Source organism: Centruroides sculpturatus, unplaced genomic scaffold (assembly GCF_000671375.1).
Source record: "Centruroides sculpturatus isolate CEXI.00-Female unplaced genomic scaffold, Cexi_2.0 scaffold1288, whole genome shotgun sequence".
Lineage (NCBI taxonomy): Eukaryota > Metazoa > Arthropoda > Arachnida > Scorpiones > Buthidae > Centruroides > Centruroides sculpturatus.
In genome coordinates this window covers 211,237-231,333 of record NW_019385439.1, presented here as the reverse complement: position 1 = coordinate 231,333, position 20,097 = coordinate 211,237, and the positions used below count along the sequence as shown (strand labels likewise).

The 20,097-nt window shown below is 34.3% G+C and overlaps 2 protein-coding genes across 5 annotated transcripts in view; one reads left to right on the top strand and one right to left on the bottom strand.

The window, feature by feature from the left end:
* The window catches only part of LOC111639006 (ribonuclease P protein subunit p38-like), a 17,568-nt gene extending 3,065 nt beyond the window's left edge, over nt 1-14,503 (top strand). The window contains exons 1-5 of one of the 3 annotated variants that reach the window (XM_023384783.1): nt 217-475; nt 3,850-3,900; nt 6,962-7,069; nt 8,835-9,054; nt 14,015-14,503. In XM_023384783.1, coding sequence (XP_023240551.1) covers nt 6,981-7,069; nt 8,835-9,054; nt 14,015-14,440 — 735 coding nt within the window. In that variant the 5' untranslated portion in view covers nt 217-475; nt 3,850-3,900; nt 6,962-6,980 and the 3' untranslated portion in view covers nt 14,441-14,503. Of the gene's footprint in view, nt 1-216; nt 476-1,175; nt 2,341-3,849; nt 3,901-6,961; nt 7,070-8,834; nt 9,055-14,014 lie in introns of those variants that run through there. The other 2 variants (XM_023384784.1, XM_023384781.1) reach the window with 2 other exon arrangements.
* Nucleotides 14,504-15,449: 946 nt separating this feature from the next.
* LOC111639005 (integrator complex subunit 6-like) overlaps nt 15,450-20,097 on the bottom strand; it is a 67,941-nt gene continuing 63,293 nt past the window's right edge. For both annotated transcript variants that reach the window (XM_023384780.1, XM_023384779.1), the window contains one exon: nt 15,450-16,404. In XM_023384780.1, the coding sequence (XP_023240548.1) occupies nt 16,202-16,404 (203 nt within the window). In that variant the 3' untranslated portion in view covers nt 15,450-16,201. The remainder of the gene's footprint in view (nt 16,405-20,097) is intronic.

Here is a 20,097-nt window from a genome sequence, read left to right as displayed (position 1 = left end):
ATCACGATTTAAATACAGTATTTACTTTTAATATTACCGATATGTCATCGAAAAGAAAACGTGTTGTATTATCATTAAAAGACAAATTAAAGTATTTGTTTCGATTATCCGGATTTTTCCTTATCCGGACTACCTTCATCCCCAATTAGTCCGGATAATCGAGGTTCTACTGTATTTCATTTATATTATTGAACAACAAACACATTTCCCATTAATTGTGATGAGGGATCCAAAAATGTAATAAAAAATAGGAGTCCAATGTCCATGCTACCTGATGTGATTCAGTGCACGTAACAGAATTTAGGGGGCAAAAAAGAACAGCATTGCACTCTCCTAATAAGTAATTGATGATCCAAGAACAAAGCAATTGGTATAAATTACTTTGTTTTTGAATCGCCTCCCCCGTAGCGGCGAGTGCGAGGATCGTCTGTCTGTGGAGGCAATTACGAGGATCGCCAATCCGCGACGAGCGAGCGTAAGGATCTCTTTCAACTCTACCTCAGTTCTATTCAATATCATGATATAAAAAGTTGTGGAATGTCCTAGTTTATTTCTATTAACTTTAAAAAAGAATATTGTATGTTTTTGTTTTTACATTACTTTCTGCTTCGTTTTCATGTGTCTATTTAATTTTAAATATCAATTACTGTATTTTACAACATATCAGATGCACCCCATTTTAGCATAGAGTATTTAGGAAAAAGTATCTAATTGTAGTGGTTTCCAAACTTTTGTCTCTCGGCGTTCTTGCTAAATCCAGATTTTCCCGGCCTTATGTCAAATTCTAACGAGTACAATTTGTGAAATAGCGAAATAGCTAATATTTTTTTAAATTAAAGAGTTAGAACGTTAAGTAAAAAATAAATAAAACACATATTTAACATAACAAAAAAATGTAATTGAACAAATTCAATTAATTATAATTAGTAGGATAGATGAGCTTGTTGATCATCACACATTTTCTCAAATCTGGGAATCAAACTGGACACAGCCAACTTCATTCTCTTCTCCACATTGATTTTCTTGTAATGCTTAGTGTTTATCACAGCGACAAACTTGGCTTCGCACAAATAAGAAGTCGCAAATAGAATTAAGATTCTCTGAGCTTTACCACTCAGAAGGGCTATTCATCTTTTGCCGATATCCAAAATTCAGTTAATTCCATGCTGCTAAATTTTGTTTTCAATGTATTGTCACAAGAAAACTCAATAAGGTTCTCTTCGTCTGCTGCAGAAATTCAAATGGAGCACTGGCATTAAATGGATCGTAAATCCATGCAAATTTATCAATATTATCATTTCGAAAATATTTCTTAAACCAGGTGATAAGCTGTGATAAATATTCTTCAAAAATCAACTCCGTTGGAGGTCAAAAACTGTTGCAACAAAGGGAAACATTTCTTTTCCTCTGTCTTCATTTATTTTTCTTTTCCATAGTTTTAATTTATTTACAAAAGCTGAAATTTCTCAATCGATTTTAAATTTTGCATGCTGCTTCCCTGCAGGAAGATATTAGATCATCCAGCTTTTCAAAAAGTATCACATAAGTATGCTAGTTTTACCAAAAAATCTTCATTTACAAAATTTTCGGCATACTTGTGGTCTTCCTCTTTAAGAAAAAATATAAATTTTCTGTCGCAGTTCAAACATACAAGACAAGGCAAACATTACCACGAGAGGTATCGCTCTCTCGTGGTAATGTTTTGTACTTTCTCAAAGTGCTGTAGTACAATAAAGACATGTGCTCAGATCCCATATCCTCACATAGTTTTGTGAAAAATCTTGCCTTCAATAGCTGAGGTTTTATAAAGTTTACTACATTTACTACATATTCTAAGGCCTGGTTCAATGTAGGACTCAGATATTTTGATGACAGTGTTTCCCTGTGAATAATGCAATGGGTTTACAGTGCATCAGTGTCTTTGCTTAAAAAAATGCACTGCAATCCTGCATAAACCCGAACATAAAATGAGTACCATTAGTACAGATACCAATGCATTTGGTCTTCTCCAAATTATTATCATATATAAAAATATCAAGGATCTCAAACAAGTCGTGAGCCTTAGTATCAGCAGCAATACTTTTACAAAATAGAAAGCCTTCTGTATAAACTGTTCATAGAAAATCAAGTGAGCATCATTATTATTATCTGTGCCCTCATCCAGCTGCAACCCAAATTCCTTCCCTTTTATTTTTTCAGTTAACTGAACATTGGAGGTCCTTTGCTATGTGCTGTATTCTGTGACTGATGGTGTTATTGGACAAAGGCACTTTTGCCGACCCACCAATCATAATGTTCACCATATCTACAGCAGTCAATAGAATGAATTTTTCTGCGATGGTATGAAGCTTTTTACATTTTATGATTCTACGTGCCATCTTTATTACCGAGTTAATGAATTGCACCAGGTCTGCTAGATATCGCATCTTATCACATTAAATTTCAAAATTTTACTTTGACATTAAGTGGAAGTGAAATTATGAAAATTTTATAATATTTTGTGGCGCCCTTGTGAGAAAGCCGTGGCTCCCTAGGATGCCATGGCGCACACCTTGGGAACCACTGATCTAGTGTATTTAAGCCATACTGCACATTTGGCACGCGACCCCAAAATGTTTTTATGGTATTCTCATTTAAAAAAGGATAATTAGAATGCACACTTTTATTTAAGCCATATATAAGGGGAGAAAAAGAGTTTATAAAAGTCATTTACCATTAAATATTTAGCATAAATACATGCAAAAGTTGCTTAGCTTCGGCAGAAATTAATAATAAAAATAGCATCGAGTTTAATTTAAGGAATTTTCATTAGTCATACCAATAGAAAAAAATGTATGGATGTAGGTAGCACTTTCAATCTTTAACGATTCTACTTTCGAACACTACAGACAACTTACATTTTCATCACTAGCAATAATAAGCCACTTATATTTAGTTTTAAAATACTTCAGTTGTTCGGTAAAATACAATCCAAGAAATTTAATAAACCATTATCATTTTGACTGATTTCTGTGTAGGATCACACAAGGTGTTTCCGATTGTTCTGATTATTGTCAAGTTTTAGAAATATCGTTGTTATTTCTCATTGAATTCTACTGGTTTCAAGGAAGAAAATATGGCTATAACAAACATTGTAAAGCCCAATATGTATATAAAAACATCACCAAACGATCGCCTAAACTATAACTATAACTCCGCTAATTTTAATAATTAATAGTATGGGAGAACGTATTTTTATTTTCCCGGCTGTTATGTATGCATAACGAGGGAAAGTATCGGAATCGTGTCTGATTTTTTTCGCAAATCTCCGTGTTTTGAAACCCCTGAACTCGGAAAAGTCGAAAAGAAAGGAAAAATTCTCTGGGTGTATGTGTCGGCATCTATTTCATTTAATATCTCGGGATAGGGTAAAGATTAAGTAATGGAATTTGTCACGGTAGCTTGTGTATAAGGGGCATCGGTGCTATTAAATTTTGGTTTCAAAAGGTCAAGAGGGTGGTCACGTGTCATAACTCAAGTGGGGTCGGACTTAATGAAGATTTTACTCGTCATTAGCATTTACAATTTTTTATAAAACTCATTCTTATCTTCAAAATTAAACTTTTTGCTATTTTATAATAATTTAATAAAATGTCATAACAGATGGTACCACATGCAGTTTTAAATGTTGCCAGGAAAGTTAAACAACTTGTTGCTGGATTTGTTTTAATAGTTACACAACATTATAAATAACAATTTATTTTCATTAACAGAATTATTTTAAAAAATAAAACGATCATTATTAAAATACAAATCAAAATTTGGTCGAAAGATTATACAAATTAATGCAAATCAATATCATTTTAACAGTATCAGTATCAAGAATGAAGATGAAGATGTAATAATAAAAGAATTAGAAAGGTAAATCAGTTTAATTTTATTTATTTTGATTCTTCCTAGAAAGAATGGAATTTTTTGATTAAAAACTAAATAAAATTTTCGCATGAATCTGTATTTTAAATATATTTTATACGGTTGGCAACTAAGTGATTGCAGATTTTGTCAATAGGTGACCTTAGCACATTTTTTTGCTTTGTCATCATGTTCAAAGCATTTAACCTATATTGTTTTCTTGTTGTTTGGACTTCCACCTTTAATTTAGCAAAAAAATTGTATCGATTAGTTATTTAGTTTCGTTTTTATCCCAATTTAAAAATGGAAGAACAAGACGTGCATTTCAGACAAATTTTTTTGTATTATTTCCGAAAAGGCAAGAACGTGTCACAAGCACACAAGAAGTTATGTGCCGTATATGGGAATGAAGCCTTGAAAGAAAGGCAGTGTCAAAATTGGTTTGCCAAATTTCGTTCTGGTGATTTTTCACTGAAAAATGCTCAACAATCTGGCCATCCAGTTGAAGTTGATGAGACCCATATCAAGGCCATTATCGATTCAGATCGTCATAGCACAACGCATGAGATTGCATAGAAGCTCAATGTATCACATACATGCATTCAAAAAAATTAAAACAGCTTGGCTACGTCAAGAAACTGGATTTATGCGTCCCTCATCAGCTTAAGGAAATTCATTTAACGCAACGAGATTGATCCCTTTCTGAAACGACTGATTACTGGTGACAAAAAGTGGATAGTTTATAGCAACATTAATCGGAAAAGATCATGGGTGATGCGAGATGAACTGGCCCAGATGACACCAAAAGCTGAGATTCACCAAAAAAAGATTATGCTGTCAGTTTGGTGGGATTATAAAGGAATTCTGTACTTTGAACTTTTACCAAGAAACCAAACGATTAATTCAAATGTGTATGTTCAACAACTCGCCAAACTAAGCGATGCAGTTCAAGAAAAGCGGCCAGAATTGGCAAATCGTAAGGGTGTTGTTTTTCAGCATGATAGTGCAAAGCCCCACACATCTTTGGTCACTCGTCAAAAATTATCGGAGCTAGGTTGTGATGTGTTGTCACATCCACCATATAGCCCTGACCTTGCGCCTTCAGATTACCATTTATTTCGTTCCATGCAGAATTCCTTAAATGGTAAAATTTTTAATGACACTCATGATGTAAAAACACATTTAATTCAGTTTTTTGCTGGCAAAAATCAGAAGTTTTATGAACATGGAATTATGGCACTGCCTGAAAGATGGCAAGAGGTCACTGACAAAAATGGACAATACCTAATTGAATAAAGTTATATTTTTAAGCAAAAATTTTGAATTTTTCTTCGTATTTAAAATCCGCAATCACTTAGTTGCTAACCCTATATTACGAGGTAAAAATATAAAACTGGCATAAAATGTCAATATAATTGATAAAACACTCTTTCGACATTAAATATATTTTGATCGAATAATAAAACGCATATATAATATACTCGGCATCCTTTTTTAATTTTAATTTTATCAGTTTTTCTTTTCTACGATTAAGTACAAACTAGTCGATATTGAGGCAAATTTATCAGGCGTGACGTCGAACTAAATTTACACAATTGCTGAAGATTTGACCATTTGCCGTGTAGTCGTTGATTGGATGTCATTCTACATTATATCTTTCGACGACTCGGTTCCAATATGTTGGATTTCTCGTGCAGCGATTGTCAGACACTTGTGCTCAATTTAAAGAGAGATAGAGAGATGCATAATGAAATATTTATGCCACTTGTTTTAATCACGAGTTCTCTAGGCTGAAATTTTGAGTCAAAAAGTTTTACATCTGCGATAACCAGTCGAAAGACTATTATAATTATTTGGCTAGAGGTGGCCACAAGAGGCTTGCAAGCAAGCGTTATAGTTGCTGATTTTTGTCTTGTGTAAACAAAACACTTTAGCGAGCAGTAGTTGATAAAATGCACTTAGTTTCTTTAGTAACTACGTGTTAAGCGACATCACAAGCCACGACATTGCAATTGTCAAGAGAAAATAGTCACATAACTACAGAATATGTGATGTTAGATAAGCTTTCTAGCTTATCTAACATATTTTATTTCGTTGGCATTAAGAGCAAAGTGTTTGTGCAGTTTGTATTAATTATAAGTACAGTATAACCCTGATTATCCGAGACAAAATTTAAAATGATAACATGTATGACAAAATGATTTCATGTTACCTTTTATGATTTAACTTCAATGTGAGACGCATCATTTATATTAAAATGCGAAGACAATACTACACGCTATTATTTTTAAAACTATTATATGGATTGGCTGTGTAATAAATGATGAAATAATTGTTCTCGTATATAATTAAATTTATTAAGGTAAATTTAATTATATATATAAGAACAATAATTTTATAATTTAAGGCTTATAAGTGATATATAATAAATATCTTTTATATCTGTAAGCTGCGACCATCCATTTTATCCTACTTTTCAATTATCCGAGGTAGCGTCGGTCCACGTTACCTTGGCTAATCGGTGTTCTACTGTAATAAATAATAAAACGATAATACTAAGAAAAAAAAAAAAAAGAGAAAGGACTGGAATTGCGATGCATTAATGTGACATTCCTTGTTTTTAACAGTGTTTTTATTTCCATTTGTATGAATTTTCCACATTTTACTTTGTAGGAAAAATCCGACAGTAATACCGAGATAACTTCAATTTTCTCTTTTACGAGTTTCGTCTTGGAGATTTCTTACAGATTTTACTGTATATTTATAGTGTTTGAAATATATATAAAATGACACCACAAAACTCAAGGAATTATAAAGTACCAAGAAGTTAACAATAAATAAACACAAAGAATAGCATGGATTTAACAGGTCTTTCAATCTCGCCATTCCCGAACTGTGCTTCGAGTCTAATTGTATACGACAATTTCCATTTATCGATAATTTATATTTTTAAGTAGAAATTTGGACGGTTATATTACCTATTTTTAATTTTGATTTGAATAACAACACTTTGTTGCGTCTTACGGAATATTTTACAAATTATATAATGTTTGATTGTTTATTTTTTCAGTCTCGTATTAAAATATCCAATGTTAAAAATGAAGAAAAAACCGTTTTCCAGACAAACTTTAAAAAATGCCGAATTAAACGAAGACGGCAAATTGAATAAGAAGTACAGGTACGTTCGTTTACTGTCTTTTAGGTGTGTTTTTAGTTCAGAATAGCATTTCAAATATCAAAGACACCTTATCGGGAGTTACATTTTGTGAAATGATTTATTTTTACCTGATAAAATACTTTGTTTTTTGCCGGTTTACGATACTAAAATAGTAAAAGATTACCAGGAAATTTGTTGGAAAACATTAGAGAATTTAAGAGTTGAGTAAAAAAGGGGAATTTATTTTGCTTACTTACATTGACGTGACCAAAATCGGTCAGTTTGTGTTAAAAGTTTGCAACCCAATATGATGCGTTCAGTAGTTTTGTGCATGATGTGGCATTTTCTTCATTTATCCTGGATTTTTTAAAAATAAGATCAGTCTTCTGAAGTAATTTTTTGTGGAAGATGTAATGGATCTATTAGAATGAAGTGCTTTTGGCTTTGCCCCTATTTGTACAATTTACAATATTTAGTGAGTGTTTCTTAATCAGAATACTCTCAAATTTATTCTAATTTTGTGTTTACAATTCATTGGTTATAATTTTGTATGTTCATTGGTAGGCGTGTGATGTTTGTTGTGACAAGTACAAGGTCCCGCGAGCAGAATGGTACAAATTAATACAAAGTAATTTATTATCGCTTTGAACAGGTTCTTTTTTTCTTTTAGATCCCAACACTACAAATGGTTTCTGTACACATATGTTAAGATTTGATCTAACAAACAGCGGGTTAATTGAGTGCAACAACTATATGTGGGGCGAAACTTATAACTAATACTTGCACTACTTACAACTAAAGAAGGAAGAAGAGAGTAGAGGAAGATGGAAATACCCGGGATTCTCTTGAGTTCGTAATCTTGGTGGGACACCACTTTGGAGCTTTCCTTGGAATGTTATTTCTCATTCTTCCTGTAGACCTTTCATTTAATTCTTTCAATAGCTTCCTTCAAAGTTCTCTTATAGGAATTCCTTCCTATCGACTCCTTGGCTCCTCATAGTCTCCAATCGTCTTACACTCGATCTGGAGCACTACCTCTTTTCCGTCCTTACTCTTTGGAATTCGAGCCCAAAACTGCTTCTCCCCTTGTTTTCTTGGTCCCAGGGCGTTCTTCTTTTGTTCTGTTACTCATTTCTTGGAATCGGTAATCCCACCCAAGGGAAAAAAGAGCTGAAAAGGAAAATTCTAGAAAAAGTGAAGACAAAAGAACAAAGAAAAGGCTAAGACTAACTAAAATAGATACAAAATATACAATATTATGGCCGACGGCCACAGGTGTCATTCTGTGTACGTCTATGTTAAGAAGTTCTTTGACTGTTTCTTGTGGGCTAAGGGTGTTGTTGTGTAATTGTTCTTTTCTGATGAAAAATCCTTGTTCTGTAACAGTGAGATATGGATATTTTTGTGTGAATTTATTGTGATTGCATATAGACAAGTTATATGAAAGTATAATAGATATGTGTGATTAATTCATTCATTTTCTTTGCCAACTTTATTCATTGTTATGGCTTTTCAGCCTTGATGGTCAGTGACTGAATTGCCATTGAAGCACTTTGACTGAGTTGGTGTGTTGTCTGTGACAGTTGTATTTGTGATGCAGTAACCAAACTCGGAACAATCTTGTGTTTACCATTGATGGCCAGTAAAAATTGTGGCAGTTTTATTGAATGTAATTGTCTGCCTAATTCGGGAGCATGGACCTTGTTACATTTATCTTAATCTGTAAGCTTAGGAAGAAAATGTAAATGACAAAATACTTAAATTGTTTTTTACTTGCTATTTGTAGAAACGATCTCGTACTCGGTATCAATGCCGTAACCCGTGCTTTAGAAAAGGATTTGATGGCTGCCGTCGCAATAGCTCGTGGTGCCAATCCTCCTCACCTCACGAAACACATATTACCATTGTGTGCTACAAGAAATGTGCCCGTAGTTACTCTGAAGGAACTGAATAATGCATTGGCTAAATTAATGAATATTTCTTCATTAATGGCACTTGGAATTAAGGTAAGTGTTTTGATACATTTATTTAAATAATCTGTATATCAGTTGCAAAGATATATTAAGTATTTGTTATATAATATGAGAAAACTTGCATATATTTGTATAATGGTTGATTGATAAATAAGGCCTTTTTATAAAATTAGTTTGTTAAGAGATAGAATAATATAACCAGTGCGAGTTTAAGGAAATTGTTTTTCAGTAGAATGTTAGCAAAAAGTCAAAGTATAAGAAACTTTTCTTTATTTCATCCGTTTCTCACAGAATTAGTTTAACGGTCAATGTCCATCTGTTATTAGGGATCTTCAAGCCCCCTCTTCAGCCTGGAAAGTTTTGGGGATAGAATTTTAACAACTAATTGCTGATAGATGGGAACGTCGATGTTTAAACAATTACACGATAAGAATACAACTACAATTGAAAGAAATAGTAAACCATCTGCCCAGATTAGTCTTATTCCCACCATCCTAGCAGGCCAAGCGATGATACATTTGGAGTGTCATCACTACAAAACATAAGGTCACTTGACCAAATTCCCACACCTGATGGGGATATAACAGTCATGCACCCGATCTTCAGAGCAATCGTTCACCAAGAAGTATCCTTTACATTGTGACTTATCATCCAGATCGTCTCCCCATCCCCCGGACATTAGCCACCCGACTACTGAACGATGATAAAGAGGTAGAATGATTAATCGATTTTATGTAAACTCTCTCTCAGACTGTTAGTTTGTAAGTATATCGGAACACCTTTATCCCTAGAACCTATTCAAGCTTGTAATCATTTAATTTTATATTAAATTTGTTGTTTTGTTAAACGGGTCTCGTGTGGCCTTACTTCGGAGTACAATCACCGTATTGATGGACTCATCGCACCTCCCCACTCGACGTTTAGCTATAGTCCTCCTATTTAACAATAAATTGGTATAATCATGAGTTAGGACACAAACCACTACTATCCTAACTGGTGTTAGAAATCCTAGACAATCGGAAGATCTCAACGATCTTCCTGTTAAACTAAACCAAAGCCATCCAGTGACAACATGAACAGGCCTAACCCAAAATTAAGAGATGTCTAATGGTTCCAGATCTGACTGTAAATAGGTTGCAAATAACCTGTAACATCAGACTTCTAAACATCTTTGCTATTTCAGTGTGATCTTACATTATCGTGGTTCAAAAAAAGGATGTTCTTTCTAACCCTGCAAATGTATCTGTTGATTACTTATACAGCTTCACAATACATCACCAAATTGATTGAATTTTTAGCATTAGAAAGTTGCGTACAAAGATAGAAACAGTCATTGATCGAGGAAATATTGAAGAAAAGCGGATCCGATTAAGTTTTTAAGGATATGAAAAATACCATACGGTATGTAGAGTTTGATATAGATCCTAACCCTAAAATTCTCAACAATATTTGATATTTTCACAACACACCCAAGGCACACACCGTGACAGACTCGTTTGTCACGGCATGTGCTTTGGTATGTTGCAGAAATATCAAATATTGTTGAGAATTTTGAATAAGCTTCCATTTAAAATTCATTTGTCTTTAATCTTTTTATTGCCGACCAACCAAAGGGAGGAGGAGGTATTCACCGAAATGCCAATTATTGCAAAATTTACAGCATCGGCATACCCCTCACAAAAGTTGCACGCATCTATGCGTGCACGGTGTTCCAACTCCGAAGCTTCTGTAAAGATTACTGCTTAATCCTGTTGAAACATACCGTCTCCATCAGGACACATGTAGGCAACGAACAGTTGCAGATAGTCAGCAAGCAAAATCTGGTAGCGTGCAGTGGTTAATGATCTCGGTTGATGCATTAAAGGACCTAATGTGTCCCAGGAGAAGGATTCCTTTAGCATTATAGACCACCATCTCCTCGAAAAGTGCCAACCTGACAAAATGGATCTGTGCTATCAACACCATACCTACAGCCATCTATCTGCTCAACGAAACTGGGAATGCAATTCATCAAATCATACAACTCTATTCTATTCGGCAACAGTAACGAGAAATGATGTGCAGTCGACAGTGGAACCCCAGTAGGGTGACATGTACCATAGCCAAGTTTAGGTAATGCGCACCGCACTCTTTGTACACAAACAGTGTGATGGGCAGTCCCAGATTAAAGTCTGCCATTATCCATAGTTTGTTTTGCCCAATCCTGGAAAGTCCATGCCCACCATAGTCATTAATAGCTTGAGGCTAGTTTACCAATCATTGATACATCCTTCCTTGGTGCACTGACACCAAGGAAGTGCACCAAGTGCACTTCCTTGATAGTGTTGCCTTTGAAAATCCTAGAATTGCTACTACTTGGAGAGTGGATATGGATGCCCCATCATCACAGCATCAACAGCACAACCATGATCAAAGTTGGAAACATTGGCGTATCTGTCCATCTTGGTCACTACACTTCCACTAACACAAAGCTGATATATATGCTTATCTTATCATTATCAACCCATCTCAATTATATTATAATGATAATAATAATAAGTGCAGAGCCCAAATGGTTAGGAATTGAAAGTTGAAATTCTACTGTACTATTTTAGATCCCTTTTTTGTATTTATGCGAGAAATCGAACATATTTTTAGACCCTTCTAAAAATTCTCAACAATATTTAGTGTTCCGTCATATATAAAGTTGACATGGGGAGCACATGTGCATAAGTTCGTTTTATTCAAACTCTTCGTCTTAATGTTCAATTTTATGTTTGAATTTATATTTTTTAAATGATTCTAGAAGATCCAGCTTATTTTTCAAAGTTATTAAACCTGAAGAAGAACCCAGAAAGAGTTACGAAAACATTTATTATTTATCACTTAGTGGTTGCAGTGAGTCTTATTTATCATCATCCCAGTGTGGTAAGCAGATATCTAAAACTTCTCTAATTAATCTCGGAAGAGGGGGCACAAATTCTTTCACTCTGTGAAAACGAGTAAGATCGTCTATAATCTAATAATCTTTGCTATAGTTACCTTTTGTCCAAGCAACGCTGGGCTCATCTGCTGGTTTACAGTATATTATCAGAATGATTTGCATATACAGTGATACCTCGACTTACGCGAACCCGGAGTTACGCGATTTTCAAATCTCGTCGATTCGTCTTTTGTTTGAGCACTACGCAACTCTTGATTACTCATTCCCTCCACACTATTGTTCAACTTACATGTTTGGATGTGTCACGCGGAATTGACACATAGCTACAATTTATTTTGTGTTATTTATTTCTGTGTTTGTTAGTCTCTCGAGCCTCTGTAGATATGTGGTGATTTCTTGTAACAATGAACGAATCAAAAGACGAGATCAGATTAACGAGAACATTTATTAGCTTACATACATCCGACTTGGATTTTACACACATTGAGAAATTATACCCCGACTTACGAGGTTATTGCTCGGTCCCACCTATCGCGTAAGTTCAGGGTATTACTGTACTCATCTGTACTTAATCAAATAAGTATTTGGAGTACTTGAGATCTGGTTAATATTTGAATTCGGGAAAAGTGGTTCTTGCCCATTTCTAATATAGCAAATTGCTATCAAACAGAGATTGATCTTGAAACATTTTATCATCTGTTGCAGTTCATTCTACAAGAATCTATTATATTTAGTAAAGATGAACCAAGGAAAAGATAAAACTGTAAGAAGCCAGGGGTTGAGGTGTAAGGCTTAACTCTTTTCTCCAACATTGGTCATGTGAAGATAGCTCATGGTGTCAGTGGATGACATTCTTACGTTAATTGAATCTGCTGCTAAATGCGTATCTTTTAGTTAGTAAGAGTGGGAGGGTTAGCGAGGTCGTAGATAAAGTGCCGACGATACACTACATAGATCAACCATTGTTATAACTCAACAAATTTAATATAAAAAGAAATGATTACATATGTCTAGGTACAATTGATATACAGACAACTTTTTCCTGATCGTGAGGTTCTAGGGATAAAGTCTGCGTTTCTAACTACTAACAAACTAACAAACAGAGAGTGTGATTAACAATCGTACCTCTTTACAGTTGGTCTAGTAGTTGGGTATGTCAAATATCCGGGGAACAAGGAGACGATCTGAGTGATAGGTTATGATGTGGAGAAGACTTTTGGGTGGATGATTGCCACCAAAGATCGGGTGTGTGGTCGTTATATCCCCATCAGGTGTAGGAATTTGATCAGGTGACCTTAGGTTTTGCAGTGATGACACTCCAGATGTGTCGGCTAGGGCAGTGAGAATTAGACTAATATGGGCAGACGATTTATTATTTCTTTTCTTTGTTGATAGATTCTCACTGTGTAATTGTTTAAATGACGACATTCCCATCTATCGACAGTTAGTTATGATTACTCCCCAATACTTTCTTAGGTTGAAAGGGGTATGGTTGCTTTGAAAACTCCTACTAACACAAGTTTCCCTAGATGTTTGTTGATCATTAAAATAACATTTGATCGTCTCTTGTTGTTTAATTCCATGGGAGATGGATGAAATGAAGAAAAAATTTTTTAAATTTGACTTTTTGCTAAATTCTACCAAAAAAAATTTCCCAAATCTCACAAAGCTGCGGTATGACATCATAAGTTTTTTCCTTGCTACACTCAGCACAACATATTAAATACACGTGTCGGTACCAAAATAACACGACTGTTGAGAAAATCAACTGAAGTTTCTTTTTCTATTTTTGATTAAGCCAGTGATAAACCATTGACAAAATGAAAATAGATCAAAGTTAGGGATATTGGATTTATTAGTACCCAAATTATGACTAAGTGATTGAGATTCACTCTCCGGGTAAGCTGACGGCCATAATTAAGACGCTGTTGTCTCGTGTTTGCTTACGAAATCATTACTATTCTTCCTATTGGTTTAATTTTAACACCTCCTCTTTCTGCAATGGCGTAAGCATAAAACGACTCTACTTTTATCATTGCTTCTTATTTATTTATTTATTTTTATTTTCAGCGGCCTGCAGAACAATCCACGTCCATTTTTCATAATCTGTGGAAGATTATTTGTGAGAAAGCAGCTAGCATTCCCAGTCCTTTGGACCCGTTCCAGGTGAATTCAACCGAATATTCTGTTGTTGAAATCGAAGACAAGGACCAGGATCGAGACGAGCATGGTTTGCAGAAAGTCCCGAAAGAAAGTGAACATCCATATTCTTCCCCAATGGCGGCAAGTCGCGAAATCCATTGCCCGAATTTCCTATCTTTAGAGACCGAAAGAGACAAATTGACTTTTCCAGTTTACGAATTGCCCAAGAACATTTCTGTTCGGATCCTAGACCGTCCCCGGATGGAAATGGGAGCAGAAGTTAAATTGCAGGCGGCCAAATTGAAACGTGTAATTCCGTCTGGAAGAATTAAAATGAAAAAGAAGAAAGTGTAATTGCAACTGTTCTAGTGTTTCACTTATTGATGAGAAATGAAAATATATTTCATTTTGTGGTTACGCAATCGTAACTTGTTTATTTTATTTATTAATCAAAATACCTAATAAATAATAATAGGCTAAATCTACAATCAATTATAGATTTAGCCTATTTTTGTCCCAAATACTTTAATTTTTATGATTTCCATTTTTAATGGGTAAATTAAATTATAAATTTTCTCTGGTGGACCCAGATTGAAGGAATACTGAGAATTTTTTCAGGGAATGGCTGATCTGGATTTGTCGAGCCCCCTCCCTCACCACCTGCTTGCTTCATTGTGGGCTTGGCTGAACCCATAATGGACTTGCTAAAAAAGGCTCTCCTAGTGCTAACAGAGCAAAAAGAGCTTAAAAAAGATATACTGCACCAGAAAACTGGCCAGTTTTGAATTTTGATTGGCCATTTTGCAGCTATAATTTGCCGCACGGCTGCTTTGTTTTGGTTTCTGAGGCATGGGCATCACGTGATGCCACCTTCGGGTAGTTGGAGGAATTTATCGGTTCTGCCCTAAGATGCCTAAGTATATAATAAATATGCAGTTCTTCTATTTTGAGTTTCAATTATTACAAACAATGACGTAAATTATTACTGCTGAAAAAAAAATTTGGCTTTTCCATATCTGAATTGAGTGATGTACAAAAAAAATTATTTTGTTCCACTACAAAATGCATCCTTCATGATAAAACGTAGTGGGCAAAGTAAAAAAAAAATAAATAAATAAATTTCATACAAGTAAATTCATTACTTACGAGCACTTCAGCACAATGTCCTTTCTACCTTCTGCTCCTCCAAGATGAGTCCAAGAAAGCAAAATGCCAGTGACAGGCATGCCTAAGTTGTTTATATTAACAGACGAGCCACAGATCAGAAGACCTTAGCATAATTAATTATACGTCGTGTACGGATATTTTCCGAAATATTTTATACATTTACTAATGGCGATAAAGGAAACAGTATTAACAAGAATATATTTAACAAAATTTATTTCTAGTTGTTCTATCGAAAAACATCTGTACTCATATTTACAATGACGGTATGTAACATCAGCACATTCATCAGCGGTGCTTTTTTTTTTACCTTCGATTCAGTTTGGAAGCTATAAAATTGTTTCGCTGGAAAGATGGACAATAAAATATTGCTCTGTTTTACATAAATGTCTCGATAAATGTAAAAGATTCTGTATATTGGTTTGTCTTGGCACGAAACAGTGTCCTGATGCATCGCACATACAATACTGTATATGAATTGCACTTTGAAACCAAATTTAAACATTTAAATATTTTTCTGTACATTTTTATTGACTCCGATATGATCATTCATTAAAACTTCTGAGCACCTTATGAAATGAAATGAGATAAAATTCTGAAGTCGATGATGTCCAAATGAAACCTATATACATTCGAATGTCAGAGTTCCGATATTCTGATTCTTTCCGCTCCGTTCCGAACGAGAGGATCGGGCGACGTCGACTGCAAACCGTATTGCAAAGATTCATCCTAAGAATGTTGGTCCACCCGTCGCAATGGGTACAAACGATGACGAAGATATGTTCGGTTAACAAAAAACAATTCTTCTTATCGTACTTGTTTCCAAACAAATACTGGTTGGTATCACAGTGTCGTTTCTCCAAACCTTTGTGATAATCGTTCGATCCGGCAATTGGCGTGGTAGGAAGTACTGCAAATGGAAGTCCGAGATTTCGTCTCGTTCCCTTTCGACTACCTGGGGACATTCGACACTGGAACGTGTAACACTTCTTCGTTCTCTCCCTGTAACAGTTTCTGTTCATAATCTTCCAGGAGTTTTATAAGCGTTTTCCGTTTAAAACGTCCCGCTTCTTGTATCACTTCTCTCACCATAAATATTCTCGTGGCCATGTTCCCTTGAAATGTTTGTAACCTCTGGAACAACTTTTCGAAATCTAGACAGAAAGAATTCATTATTACAATAGTGTTTTATGACCGACATAATTAAAGATTACCAAAGTTTTTGAGTGTAGTCGAAAAATAATATCAAATATAATTAATGAAACTACCAAAATCACCAGTGTTTATTTTTAATTTTATGTTAAATAAGTTATTAACCAATTTATATATTCAACACTTGCATGTGCAATATGTAATGTGATTAAAATACAAATGACCAAACGATTTGGGTGTGATTTTGAGTTAATTATAGTAGTACGTCCAGTTTTTTTTTGTAGTAATTAATGTACTGCAAAAGGAATACTGAATCCTATATTCTAATCCTTCAGCAACATCTACGCAAATCAAAACGTAAACAATTCCAAAGACGAGCCTGTATTTTCTGGCACGACATCATCATCCACACAATACTACAAAAACCAAAGTCTGGCTGCAGTCTAATCATATATGTGTACTCGCCTGGCCAGTAGAAAGCTTGGGCCTGCCTCCAATAGAAAATGTATGGCAATGTTTGAAAATAAAGATGAGTCAATATTCTCCTTGCATGTTAGAACAATTGTCTATATATTTAAGCAAAGAATGGGAAAAAATTCCAATGCAGTTGCTGCACAAGTTTATCATCTTCCATGCCTTAATACCTTGCAACTTTTATAAAGCAAAAAGGTGATGCTATTCCATGGCGATTACAGAATCTTAACACATTCGATAACGTTCAAAGAAACGTGTTGCAAAGGCTCTGCAGATTATAAATTATATATTTTAATAGCAACACACATTTTCCCAAAATCTGAGCTTCTGATATGTTTGTATGATTACTTATCTTTATAATAAATTATTTTTCATTACAGAAATAAACATCTGTTCAATTATTTTTAAGTATTTATTGATGAATGAAATTCATCGTAAGGAGGGTTGTACATTAGTTATACATTAGATACACACAGAACTAGAACAACTCCAAAGTAAAACATGAATAACATTATATTTCATTAACAAACACTGTCATAAGATCATCCATAGAAAAGCCGACTTCCTTCTAAATAGAGAGAACAAGGCCTTAAGATATAATAAATAGTCATTACAAACAAGTAGAAACTTTGTGAGGGTAAGTCTCCTTCAGATAAAAACAATGCATCATTAAAATATTGACCTGAATATAATACATCATCACGAAATAAGTTTTGGGTTGAAAGAAACTCCACACTAGATAGCCATCCTAACAATCACACTGACAAACAAACTATGAAATTTGCCAATGTCAATTTAGCTGGCTGACTCAGGAATGCCTCTGGAGAGAGGGAAGGATTTGTGATGGCCATACAAGATCAAGTCATAAATACAAAAAATGAGAAAAAGCACATCTTAAATTCAGATGCATTCTTTCTTTCTTTCTCATTTTCTGTCCCTTCTATCTTTTATCTTTTTTTTTTTATTTTTATTTGTTCTTTCTCTTCCCCTCTAATGAAATTTTAGCTAGGCTGTCATCAACCCTGTTACTGTCTCTATTGCAGGATGCAGAGTTCTTGTCTTGGCATGCAAGGAGTCCGAGGGAATGCTTGCACATTTTCTACTCTTCCTGCTTTCCTGTTGCATTTTCAGCTATGTTGTCTGCTTTGGACACCTCTTCCCACTTATTTCACCTCAGCCAGACAGCAGTGCTACCAGGGTTGCGGAGTCAGTAAAAAAAACACCCGACTCCGACTCCTGGTAATTTTAGTAGGCCGACTCTGACTCTGGCAGAATTAAAAACCAAGTCATTTTATAGAGGGCAGAGACACTCATAAGGAGATACCCTACTCTGAACTCTGAAAGGAGCCCCGTGCATTTACCCAAATACTTTTATAGTTAGTATTTTTAATATTTAACTTACATTAATATTTATTTGTATAAAAAAATTAATTTTTAACAAATATTTAATAAGAGAAGAAAGGGGGATGATAAAATTCAACATCTGCATATCTTTATTCTACAGCATTTGCACTTCAATTTCACCCTTCCAGAAAAGTTTGTCCAACTAAAAAGTGTGCAATCTAGCCATTTCAGCTCCTTGTTCAGAAAAGAAAAATATATACTCTGATCAATTAGTCTCGCTCATTCAGAAAAATAGAGTACTCATTTAGAGCAGGGATAATAAAGAATGATTCAAAAATATTCAAATTCAATTAAGTCAAAACAATTTAACTACTAAACGTAAATACTACAAAGAAAATTACATATTTAATAAATTAAATTGTTGCATTATGTATATAAAATAAATGAATTATAACAAAATACAAAAACATTTTTAAAAATTATTAAATATAAAATGAATTTTCTTTCATTTAAATAAAAAACTAAATTAAATTTGAAATGCCGGAGTCAACATGTTTTTCCCCGACTCCGACTCCACAGCCCTGAGTGCTACCAACATTATGATTGGTGTGGATGACGAGTTTGCTCTGTCTCCTGTTATTTCTTTTCTGTTCCTAATCTGTGAGTCTAGATTTCCAATTTCCTATTCAATAGACATCATCTCCCTATCATCTATTGCCTCTGCACTTTGAACATGTGCAAACCAACTGAATTCTTCCTATCTTTTCTGAGTGTAACAAGAGTTGGTTCCCACTGGAATGACTGTCCTTTTTCTGTGCAGATGTGGTTCATTTAACATCTCTCTTCTGACCTTTGCCAGTAGTAAATAAGAATCACATTTTGTTAGGGCTTGTTTCTTGGGATGATTGGCAATAGTGAATTATGTTGTATTGCCATTGGTAACTTTTATGTAGTCTTAAACCATCTGTGAATACCTTATTATGGACTTTTCTTTGCTCTTTCTCTTATTTATTCACTTCAGATACTTTTTTGCTATAATGCCTTGAAGTCTGACAATGTAATGAACTTTATTTATAATAATATAAGAAATTTTTTAAAGTCTCCATAATGAAATAGTAACCACTAAAATTCAGCAAAAACTCACTTTACTAAAATAAAATGAACATTTCCAATAACTTTAAAATGTCTTCCCCTTAGTTTTTCTCTTGTAAGGATAACAGCTCTATTAGCTTAGCTGGTACCAAACATTTTGTCTATTGTGTTACATGTTCCGGTTGTCCTTGTGTCAACTAGTAGTAGGCTGCTGTGTGTTCCAACCTGATGAATGGGCAGACATTTTAACAATTATTAAATATATTTTAGTCAAATTTGATGGCCACTATTTCAAATTGCAGCAGTTTATCATCAATGGTATAACTACTGTTGCATTCCTTTCCTCAACAGCCATTGATGATACCAGAAAATTGCTAGTCCATATTATACTTATACTAACTCATTTTAATTTTCTATCTATCTTTACACTTCTGTTTGTGTTACTTTATACTGTTTATATATCTTATTTTTGCACTTGATAAGTATAAACATAATATAACATTTAACTTAAATTTTTATACATAACACAGGACGTAAATTTATAAGCCAATCACAGAGCACAGTTAAATTTATCAGCCCACATTTGTGGGATAAGTATATACACTCTTATTACAGATAACAGAAATTCTTAGTGGTCTCTAAATAGAAAGAAGTTCAATTATCTACCTGGCACACACTCGAAACTGTCAGCGGTGTACAGACCTTACTTTGAGAACCACTGTCCTATATAACAGTTTAGGTTGTTGCAAGTTTGCTCAGTGTAAGCAGATTTTTTCTATGAAAAT